At 37.8% G+C, this 12,011-nt stretch overlaps 1 protein-coding gene across 3 annotated transcripts in view; it reads right to left on the bottom strand.

The window, feature by feature from the left end:
• Positions 1–12,011, bottom strand: part of gne (glucosamine (UDP-N-acetyl)-2-epimerase/N-acetylmannosamine kinase) — a 164,787-nt gene that overhangs the window by 114,182 nt on the left and 38,594 nt on the right. For all 3 annotated transcript variants that reach the window (XM_073064022.1, XM_073064023.1, XM_073064024.1), the window contains exon 2: positions 929–1,105. In XM_073064022.1, the coding sequence (XP_072920123.1) occupies positions 929–1,089 (161 nt within the window). In that variant the 5' untranslated portion in view covers positions 1,090–1,105. The remainder of the gene's footprint in view (positions 1–928; positions 1,106–12,011) is intronic.

Here is a 12,011-nt window from a genome sequence, read left to right as displayed (position 1 = left end):
GTGATTTTTTTTCAGACTGGCCTAGTTAAAATCTCCCAAAATGATGGTGAAGGTGTTAGGCTGCGCTGTTTCGTGCATGTTGATCCCATTGCTCAGATCATCTAAAGCCTGCTTGACATAGGCCTGAGGCAGAATATAAACTGTTACCAAAATGACCCCAGAGAACCCCCGTGGTAGGTAAAAAGGACGGCGCTTTACTGCTAGATATTCCAGGTCTGGTGAGCAGAATTGGGATAGCATTGATATTTTTGTGCACCAAGAAGAGTTGATCATGAGACATACTCCTTCACCTCTGCTTTTGAGAGATTCTGTAGATCTATCCTGACAGTGTATAGTAAACCCGTCGATCTGAATCACTGCATCCAGTACTAAGGGGTTAACCAGGATTCCGTTAAAGGACACACGCGGTCTTAACGTCCCTCTGATTCAGCACCCTGGCTCTGAGATCATCAATTTTATTCACCAGAGACTGCACGTTTGCCAGCAAGACAGTCGGTATAGGGAGTTCGAAACCCAGTTTCCTTAAACACACTTGTAACCCCAACTCTACACCCACGCTTCCTCCGAGGTATCCTACGTGGGTGCTTCCGACCATAATCTGCATTGTTTCCATCAGTTTTGAGCAACAATAGTTCATTTAAGTGCATTAAGATATCTTTGTTGACTGTATTGACCTTGGAAGCAGTTGTGCTTTTTAGCTGTATCAGGCTGAAACAGGAATATTTAATCGTATCCATTCAGTGTATTGCCGCTACTCGAGTCGCACCTAGGCACCCCAGAAATTGCAGACACAAAAGTCAGATTGTATATACACAAGTCAGATGTTTGCTCCAAACATTCATGTCAATAGTTGCAGGGAGAGTGTTAGGAAAGCAGAATGCCTACAAGCTGCCTAAATTTGACACAAAATATATGCTTTTCTACTTACCCGTAATCGTCAATTAAATGAGATCCTAATACAACAACCTTTAGGTCGAAGTCATCAGATTGTTCCTTGATACCGAACATGATTGGGGCCAGTTTGGAATAATCTGCCCGATTGCATGTAGCAACACAGATCCGCAGCTTCTTGTTTCTGTCTTTCTCCATGATGCTGAAGGAATTCCTGAAAATATACAGACAGGAATATAAATCTGGCCAAAGTGCAAATGGTTAATAGCATATGAGCACAGCATGGTTAAAGGATAGCCACTTTCAAAGCAACTACACAAACAAGAGTACAGAACAGACGGTTTATGATAATGTTTTGAAGCAATTCCTTATGGGTATCTTAGCTATTACTGTTCAGAAAACAGACAAAGGCATAACTGCATTCCTCAAAAATATAATTCAGAACACAGAACTAAAGTTCCCTCTCATTTGTAATGACCAGAGTGCTCAAAAATCTTGGGCTCTGCACTTTTTTGCCCAGTAACAACATGTGCACTGAATTTTTAAGCGGAAAATTAAATCTGAAGCTATTCTAAGGATAATAAACTATCAAGTCCAGTTTGTTGTTCCTTGTTTAAAGAAATAAAATAATACACATCAATAAGTCCTATTTCTCAAATAATATGCAACAGCATGTAATAATATCAATCTTTTCAAATGTTGAAGTTGTTTGAAATGGTCAAACAAAACATAAAATTTGCACATCATCCATATGTGATTTGCTTGCAAAATGATGCTTTGAGAAGTTTCTAAATATCACACTTCTTCTTCCCATTTGCAAATTCTCCAGCAATTTCTGCATTGCGACAATACACGTAGGTAACACCAGTTTCTGTATTGTACGTAAATATTTCTCACAGCTGCATGTTCCTGATCTCATAAGCTTTCGGTGTAACAGTTTCTACCATTTCATGCAGCCATTCCACTTTAAATGAACTAGCAGTTCTTTTGCACTTTGTGCCTTTAGTTTCTTTGGAAATAGATATTGTAAATCAATAATTGCTTCAATTGAAAACAGTATAAATAAGCCAGTTCTATAATCTACAGACAAATCATTACCAACTAGAGAAGGGGTAGTGTTGGATCTCCTGCTAGGGAATGAGATAGGTCAGGTGACGGAGGTATGTGTTGGGGAGCACTTCGGGTCCAGTGATCACAATGCTATTAGTTTCAATATAATTATGGAGAAGGATAGGTCTGGACCCAGGGTTGAGATTTTTGATTGGAGAAAGGCTAACTTTGAGGAGATGCAAAAGGATTTAGAAGGAGTGGATTGGGACAATTTGTTTTATGGGAAGGATGTAATAGAGAAATGGAGGTAATTTAAAGGTGAAATTTTGAGTGTACAGAATCTTTATGCTCCTGTTAGGTTGAAATCAAAGGTTAAAAGTTTGAGAGCGCCATGGTTTTCAAGGGATATTGGAAACTTGGTTAGGAAAAAGAGAGAGATCTACAATAAATATAGGCAGCATGGAGTAAATGAGGTGCTCGAGGAATATAAAGAATGTAAAAAGAATCTTAAGAAAGAAATTAGAAAAGCTAAAAGAAGATACAAGGCTGCTTTGGCAAGTAAGGTGAAAATAAATCCAAAGGGTTTCTACAGTTATATTAATAGGAAAAGGATAGTGAGGGATAAAATTGGTCCCTTAGAGAATCAGAGTGGACAGCTATGTGTGGAGCCGGAAGAGATGGGGGAGATTTTGAACAATTTCTTTTCTTCAGTATTCACTAAGGAGAAGGATATTGAATTGTGTAAGGCAAAGGAAACAAGTAGGGAAGTTATGGAAACTATGACGGTTAAAGAGGAGGCAATGCTGGTGCTTTTAAGGAATATAAAAGCAGATAAATCTCTGGGTCCTAACAGGATGTTCCCTAGGACCTTGAGGGAATTTAGTGTAGAAATAGCAGGGGCTCTGACAGAAATATTTCAAATGGCATTAGAAACAGGGATGGTACCGGAGGATTGGTAGATTGCTCATGTGGTTCCATTGTTTAAAAGGGTTCTAAGAGTAAACCTAGCAATTATAGGCCTGTAAGTTTGACGTCAGTGGTGGGTAAATTAATGGAAAGTATTCTTAGAGATGGTATATATAATTATCTGGATAGACAGGGTCAGATTAGGAACAGTCAACATGGATTTGTATGTGGAAGGTCATGTTTGACAAATCTTATTGAATTTTTTGAAGAGGTTACTAGGAAAGTTGACGAGGGTAAAGCAGTGGATGTTGTCTATATGGACTTCAGTAGGCCTCTGACAAGGTTCCACACGAAGGTTAGTTAAGAAGGTTCAATCTTTAGGTGTTAATACTGTAGTAGTAAAATGGATTCAACAGTGGCTGGATTGGAGATGCTAGAGAGTAGTGGTGGATAACTGTTTGTCAGGTTGGAGGACGGTGTCTAGTGGTGTGCCTCAGGGATCTGTATTGGGTCCAATGTTGTTTGTCATATACATTAATGATCTGGATGATCATTAGGAAGTATGCAGATGATACTAAGATAGGTGGCGTTGTGGATAATGAAGTAGGTTTTCAATGCTTGCAGAGAGATTTAGGCCAGTTAGAAGAGTGGGCTGAAAGATGGCAGATGGAGTTTAATGCTGATAAGTGTGAGGTGCTACATTTTGGTAGGACTAATCAAAATAGGACATACATGGTAAATGGTAGGGCATTGAGGAATGCAGTAGAACATATTGATCTAGGAATAATGGTGCATGGTTCCCTGAAGGTGGAATCTCATGTGGATAGGGTGGTGAAGAAAGCTTTTGGTATGCTGGCCTTTATAAATCAGAGCATTGAGTATAGGAGTTGGGATGTAATGTTAAAATTGTACAAGGCATTGGTGAGGCCAAATTTGGAGTATTGTGTACAGTTCTGGACACCAAATTATAGGAAAGATGTTAACAAAATAGAGAGAGTACAGAGGAGATTTGCTAGAATGTTACCTGGGTTTCAGCATCTAAGTTACAGAGAAAGGTTGAACAAGTTGGGTCTTTATTCTTTGGAGCATAGAAGGTTGAGGATAGAGGTATTTAAAATTATGAGGGGGATAGATAGAGTTGATGTTGAAAGGCTTTTTTCCATTGAGAGTAGGGGAGATTCAAACAAGAGGACATGAGTTGAGAGGTAGGTGGCAAAAGTTTAGGGGTAACACAAGGAGGAACGTCTTTACTTAGAGAGTGGTAGCTGTGTGGAACGAGCTTCCAGTAGAAGTGGTAGAGGCAGGTTCGATACTGTCATTTAAATTAAAATTGGATAGATATATGGAGAGGAAAGGAATGGAGTGTTATGGGCTGAGTGCAGGTCGGTGGGACTAGGTGAGAGTAAGTGCTCGGCATGGACTTGAAGGGCCGAGATGGCCTGTTTCTGTGCTGTAATTGTATGGTTATATGGTTAACTCCGCATTATCAACACTGACCACTTCAGAAACTGGAAAAGGAAATATGATTGCGTACAATCATGAAATATACTTAACGTGCCAACAAGGTAGAGGCAGGCAACCTTTTGTGCATAGTTTAGATTCCCCTATTTGTGCTAGTAACAAAGATGTGTGCACATGCACATACCTTAAAGCAGTGGTCCCCAACCACCAGGCCGTGGACCGGGCAGTGCAGCAGACTCATATCGCTTCATATTGCAAAATCATATTGTTTCCTCGCAGCCCGGTAGCACATGCTTTGCAGCCCAGTGGCTGGGGACCACTGCCTTAAAGGGAACATTGCACAGAGCAATACGGGCCCTTTAGCCCACCGTGTTCTAGTAAAGATGTTGCCAAGCTGCAATGTCCATCAACGTCATGTCTCAGGCTTAGACCATAAGATACAGGTGCAGAATTAGTCCATTCAACTCAAGTCTGCTCTGCCATTCCATCATGGCTGATTTATTAGACCTCTCAAACCCATTCTCCTGCCTTCAACTCATGACATGATTATGAGTCCGTGGTGCAGAAAGGAAAGAGGGAGAAGAAAGAGAAGAAGGGAGAAGTAGTGATATAGGACTCAATAGTCAGAGGAACAGACAGGAGATTCTGTGGACATAAATGGGATACCCAGATGATATGTTGTCTCCCAGGTGCCTGGGTCAGGGATGTCTCAGATCACATCCACAGCATTTTGGATAGGGAGGGAAAGCCAGATGTCTTGGCACATACTGCTATCAATGTCACAGAAAGGAAAAGCAAAGAGGTCCTTAAGAGAGAATTTAGAGAACTAAGCAGAAAGCCGAGAAGTACGCCGTCTGGAGTAGTAAGTAAATTGAACTGACTTTATTTCTTACATCCTTCACAGACTTGAGGAGCAAAAATCTTTATGTTATGTAAAAATCTGAATGTGCAATGTGCAAATTGTAATGTGTAATAAATAGCATGTACAGTAAGATATACAACAGGACAGTCAATAGCTTAAAAATACAATTGTGTCAGTGTGAATTAATCAGTCTGATGGCCTGATGAAAGAAGCTGTCCCAGAGCCTGTTGGTCCTGACTCTTATGCTGCAGTACCATTTCCCGGATGGTAGCAGCTGGAACAGTTTGTGGTTGGGGTGACTTCTTTTAAAAAAATATTTTATTTATAATTTTCTACAAACTACAACGAAGAAAAGAAAATCAATATATATAGAAAGATCATTGCCATATAAACAAAAATAACATTAATACATGTCTTAACAAATGAGCAAGTCACCCATAGTAAAAAAGGGAAAAAAAGAGAAAAAGCAAGAAAAGCATCCAATCCATCACCTATCCAACTCCAAGCCAACCATTATATGAGATACACTTTTATTACCCCAGAACTACATATTGTAATAAAAAAAAGGGGTAGCCTGCTACCTGATAAGAAAAAAACAAAAGTCAAAAAAAAGCTGGAAATGTAGGGTCTGATTATCAAGGGAAAAAAGAACAAACACCTGTCAATCTAGGTGAGAATTATGAAAATATTCGAGAAAAGATCCCCATACCCTATGGAGCTTTATGTCCGAATTAGAAAATGAGTAGTGAATCTTTTCGAGATCTAAACAAGACATAATATCCCTAAGCCATTGAGCATGGGTAGGGGGAACTACATCTCTCCATTTAAGAAGTACTGCTCATCTGGCTAGAAGAGAGGCAAAAGACAATGTTCGTTGTTTAGCCGGGGTCAAATGCTTGTCAGGGTCTCGAAGAATATCAAAAAAAGGGATCAAAGGATCAGGTTCCAAATGAAAATTTAATATAGAAGATAAAGTTAAAAACACATCTTTCCAAAATTTTTCCAGAGTAGGACAGGCCCAATACAAATGGAAAAGGGAGGCCTCACCACCTTTGCATTTGTCACACAAGGGACTAATATCAGGATAGAACTTCGCCAATTTGGTTTTGGACATATGAGCCCTGTGGACGACTTTAAACTGCAGGAGACAATGACGAGCACATAAAGAGATTGAATTGACGGATTTAAGAATTGAATCCCAAACCTTGTCGGACAAAGAAAAACCTAAGTCATGCTCCCAAACAGTTTTAATTTTATCACAAGGGGCTCGTCTGAGAATCATAAATTTAACACGAATAGTAGAAATTATGCCTTTGCCCAAGGGGTTCATTTGAAGAAACAAGTCTACAACATTTTTATCAGGATGTTCAGGAAAACGTGGTATTAAAGGGCTAATAAAATGTCTAATTTGAAGGTATCTAAAAAAAATGAGTATTTGGTAAATTAAACTTTATAGACAACTGTTCAAAAGACGCAAACCGATTGTCTATAAAATGATCTTCAAAATGCCTGATATCTCTCCTACACCAGTCTTAGAATGTGGAATCCTGCATAGACGGTTGAAATAAATGATTGTATAAAATAGAACTAGAGAGGGAAAAACTATAAAGACCATGGTATTTTCTAAATTGAGCCCATATTCTCAGAGTATGCCTGATTACAGGATTAATAATACATTTTGGCAGTTGGCAAGGAAGAACAAATCCAAGTAAAGTTGGAATAGATAATTTCTTATAAGCATTTAATTCCATTGCCACCCATGTTGGACAAACAGACTGATTATAAAAGTAGGACTAAAAGATAATATTACGAATATTGGCTGCCCAATAATATGAACGAAAATTAGGCAACGCCAAGCCACCTTTTCTTTTAGGCTTTTGGAGATAAGCCTTATTGAGTCTGGGCTGTTTACCCTTCCATAGGTATGACGAGATAATAGAATCTAAAGAATCAAAAAAAACTTTAAGAATAAATATAGGTAAAGATTGAAATAAGTATAAAAATTTAGGGAGAATATACATTTTAATTACATTAATTCACCCAATTAAAGACATGGACAGAGGTGACCACTGTGCTAATCTCTGCTTTGTAAAATTTAAAAGATTATTGAAATTCTCATCGAACAGTCGATTATAGTTCCTTGTTACGATAATACCAAGATAAGTAAAACAATTGTTTACTACTTTAAAAGGGAGATTGTGAAATTCTAATTCTTGTGCTTCCTTATTTATCGGAAAAAGTTCACTCTTATGTAGGTTAAGTTTCTATCCAGATAGCTGACTAAATTTATTGAGAAGTGAAAACAACAAAGGTAGGGAGGTGGTCGGGTTTGATATAAAAAGTAACAAATCATCGGCGTATAGAGAGACTTTGTGCTCAAACCTGCCCCTCCAGATCCCAGTCAGTTCAGTACAACTGCGAAACACAATTGCCAATGGCTCGATAGTCAGATCAAATAACAAAGGGCTTAAAGGGCATCCCTGTCGGGTGCCACGTTTAAGATCAAACAGTTGGGATTGCTGGGAATTAGTCAAAACTGATGCAATTGGATGGGAATATAGTAACTCAATCCACTTAATAAAATTATATCCAAAATCAAATTTTTCTAAAACCGCAAATAAATAGTGCCACTCCACCCGATCAAACGCGTTTTCGGCATCAAGAGAGATAACACATTCAGGGGTCCCTGATGAAGATGAATATACAATATTAAAAAGATGTCTAATATTGAAAAAGGGAAGGCGATTTTTAATAAAGCCAGATTGATCCTCAGAGATAATTAAGAGTAAAATAGTCTCCAGCCTACGGGCCAAAACTTTAGTTAAAATTTTAGCATCTACATTTAATAGAGCAATTGGCCTGTATGAAGCACATTCTAATGGATCCTTGCCTTTTTTCGCTAAAAGAATGATACAAGCCTCATCAAATGATGCAGGCAATTTATTTTGTTTAAAAGAATCAGAAAAAACTAAACTAAGTTGGGATAAGAGCAATGAGGAAAAATATTTATAAAATTCTGTACAGAACCCATCAGGACCAGGAGATTTACCAGGCTGCAAAGCAGAAATAGCAGAGGATATTTTCTCTAAGGATAATGGCTCATTCAATTTATGTTTAAGATCAGAAGTTTAGGAATATTTAAACTATCTAAAAATTGCATAACAGTAGTATTACCATTAAAGGATTCAGAGCTATAAAGTTGAGAGTAAAAATTCCTGAATGTATCATTAATTTCAGACTGGTCCACACTAATATTCCCATTACTCATTCGAATTTTAGTGATGTGTTGTTTTGCTTTAGAGCGCCTAAGTTGGTTAATTAAGGACTTACCAGATTTATCCCCGTGAATATAGAACTTACTCCAACTGCCCAAAAGTTGGCGTTCAATCGGATAAGTAGAAATAAGATTAAATTTAGTTTGAAGCTCCATTCTTTTCTTGTATAACTCCGGATCCTTGACCTGGGCGTATAATTGGTCTATAGCTTTAATCTGATTGATCAGTTCTAAATGTTCTTTGTGAGTCTTTCTTTTCAAATTTGCAGTGTAGGAAATTATTTGACCACTTAGATATGCTTTAATTGCGTCCCAAACCACCTGACTAGAGGTTTCAGGTAGTGCATTGGTATTTAAAAAGAAAGTTATCTGATCCTCCACAAATTTTACAAAGTCGTTATCGGACAACAAGGTTGGATTAAAACGCCAGTGTTTATTTACTTGAGGGAGGCCAGGGAGAACTATGGACAATGTAAGTGGGGCATGATCTGAAATCAATATACTCTTATAGTCACAAGAACGGACGGATGGGATCAATTGATTATCAATTAAAAAATAGTTGATTCTAGTAAATGTATGGTGAACTTGTGAGAAAAAGAAGTAATCTCTTTCATGTGGATGAAAGAAATGCCAAGTATCAGATATTCCATAATTAGAAAGAAAAGATTGAATAAATAAAGCAGATTTACTTAATTGTCTAGGGATAGAAGAAGATCTGTGTAAAACTGTATCCAGCCAACAGTTAAAGTCACCACCCAATATAAGAGAGTATGAACTTAGTTCTGGCAATGAAGAAAAAAAGGTCAAAAAACCCTACATCATCCGAATTAGGAGCATAAAGGTTGGCTAAGACCACCCGTGTATTATAAAATTTCCCCGAAACAACAATAAAATGACCGTTAGGATCAGATATCTTATTATGAAGCTCAAAAGAAACATTTTTGTTTATAAGAATTGAAACGCCCCTCACCTTGGCTTGAAAAGTTGAATGAAAGTGTTGTCCTGCCCATCGTGCCGTAAGACGAGAATTATCTGAGTGACAAATATGTGTTTCTTGTAAAAAGACTACCTCTGCTCTAAGCTGTTTAAGATGTGCACTCTCCCCCTTTTAACTGGATGATTCAAACCCTGAACATTCCAGCTGACAAAGTTCAATGGACTAACCATTGAACATAAGAAAAAAAAGATAGCAGGCATTAAACCATATCTGAAATTTATATGTAATTCTGGGGCAAAAGTATAGAAGAAAAAAAACAGGATGAAATTACATCCTGTATAGTACAAATATGTCAAAATTCCATATATCATATTAGCATTGGAGTTCCCACCCACACCCTCTAAACCTACAAGAAGAAAGCTGCAAATATAAAGCAGCAAGCTCTCCCTGAGAAAAACTAACCCCCTACTTGACTTCCAATTAGGTAACATCTTAATTATCTCCACTCCAACTGTTGATACAGTAATGGAAATAAACACCAAAAAGCTTTAAGAGTTACAAAGATTTACCTTAACAAGAAAAAACAATACATTCAAAGTTTGTATATCTTAAAGTATAATAATGGTCTAAAAAAAACTTTATCCCAACCTTCCCACTAGAGTTGATAAACCAAAAAAAAGATAATCTATAAACTCAGTTATACAGAAAAAAAACTTTAACGTCAAAGTAAGTAATCCAACAGAATCATAAAAGTAAGAAAAAAAAACACACAAATAGCATCTTGAAACACAGGGAAAAAAACCACCAAAAAAAATCCATTCGAGAGGAATTTAATCCAAACCCGAAACTGAGTTTAAAGGTACAGCATCAACTGCTGCTTAAGGTTAAAATAATCTAACCGGAGAAAAAAAAATCATCACCTTTAAAGAACTAAAATTACGTAAGGTAGAAACTAAAATTGAGAAAATGGAAAAAAAGCACTTCAATGGGACAATGCAACATAATTAAGCTACTAATTAAATAGATGCGACAACAGCTACATCTTAAATTTAAAAAAGAAAATATCAAGATTTGTAGAAATTGGAGACTGAAGTCTGAAAAGAAAAACAAAAAACCATTCAAAGGCGTCGTCACTTCACGAATTGATATCAATTTTTAAATGCGACACCGACTCCATTTTGAAATAAAGTCTCCAAAGACCTTTAAGAGGGGTCTAATTACACAGTTTCACAATCAGCTCTATTTAAGGAAAATGAAAATGCCCATACTGAAAAATAGAAATCCATCGTATCGAAATATATTGAGTTAAATGGATAATGAAAAAGATAGAAATAAAGATTAGAATATTAGAAAAAAATAACCATTATCTAAACAGAAACAAAAAAGGCTGAAAAGAAAAAAAATCATATCATATCGTATCTGAGGAACTCGAAGTAGCAGATTGGCTATCAATGAAGGCCTGCGCCTCTGCAACCGAATCGAAACGTTTAAAATCGCCATTCCTAAGCTTGATTCAGTCGGGCTGGATAGGTGAGAGACGGATGAAGTCCATGATCGTAGAGAACTTTCATTACTCCTCTGTATTCAGCACGTTGACTCATAACTTGAGGTGCATAGTCCTCTACTAAACGGATAGCATAACCTTTATATTGAAGCGTTTTATGTCAGCGAGCTTCTTCAATTAGTAAATCCTTGATTTGGTAACGATGGAGGTGAATTATCACTGGACATGGTCTCTGGCCATCCGCTGAGCGAGATGTAAAGATACGGTGTGCTCAATCAATCTCTGGAGGACTGGAAAGTATTACGCTTCCAAAAATCTCACATAGAAAGTTTGAGAAAAATTCGACAGGAGATCCCCCTTCAACAGTCTCAGGCAAGCCGAGAATTCGAAGATTTTGGCATCTACTCCTGCTTTCAAGGTCCATAACTTTAAGAGTTAACTTGCTATTATGCTCCTTTAGGGTAGAGCAAACTCTTTCCAGGTCTTTACAACGACGGTCTAGTTTCTCTGTGACTTCTTCAACATGTGATAAACGTTGAGCGTGATTCTCCAGTGTAGAGTTGATTTTATCCAGTTTCAGTTCCAACAAACTAAATCGAGAAAACATATCTTGTCGGGTTTGTTCTAACAGCAACACAATTTCACTCAAGGTTGCTCCCGAAGGAGTATCTTTTTTTGCCGATTTAGTAGGCTTAGATACACTCATTGTGCAGCCAGCAACTTCAATAGTGGGAGGAAGAGTAAGAAATAAATGCAGGTATATGAAATGGAGCGGAGCAAGTTTTAGCGACTTAAGCTACCGCCATCTTAACCGGAAGTCCGTGGTTGGAGTAACTTGGGTCCCTAATGATCCTTCGGGCCCTTTTTACACACGTCACTGTAAATGTCCTGAATAGTGGGAAATTCATTCACAGATATGCTGGCCTGTCGGCACCATTCTCTACAGAGTCCTGCAATTGAGGGAAGTACAGTTACTAAACCAGGCAGTGATGCAGCCACTCAGGATGTTCTCATTTGTGCCTCTGTAAAAAGTCCTTAGGATTTGGGAATTCATGCCAAACTTCCTCAACCGTCTGAGGTGAAAGAGGCACTGTTGTGGTGTTTTCACCATACAACCGTTATGTAC

The sequence above is a fragment of the Hemitrygon akajei genome, chromosome 13 (assembly GCF_048418815.1).
Source record: "Hemitrygon akajei chromosome 13, sHemAka1.3, whole genome shotgun sequence".
Classification (NCBI taxonomy): domain Eukaryota; kingdom Metazoa; phylum Chordata; class Chondrichthyes; order Myliobatiformes; family Dasyatidae; genus Hemitrygon; species Hemitrygon akajei.
The sequence above is the reverse complement of the archived record's forward strand: the minus strand, read 5'-3'. Positions and strand labels throughout refer to the sequence as shown.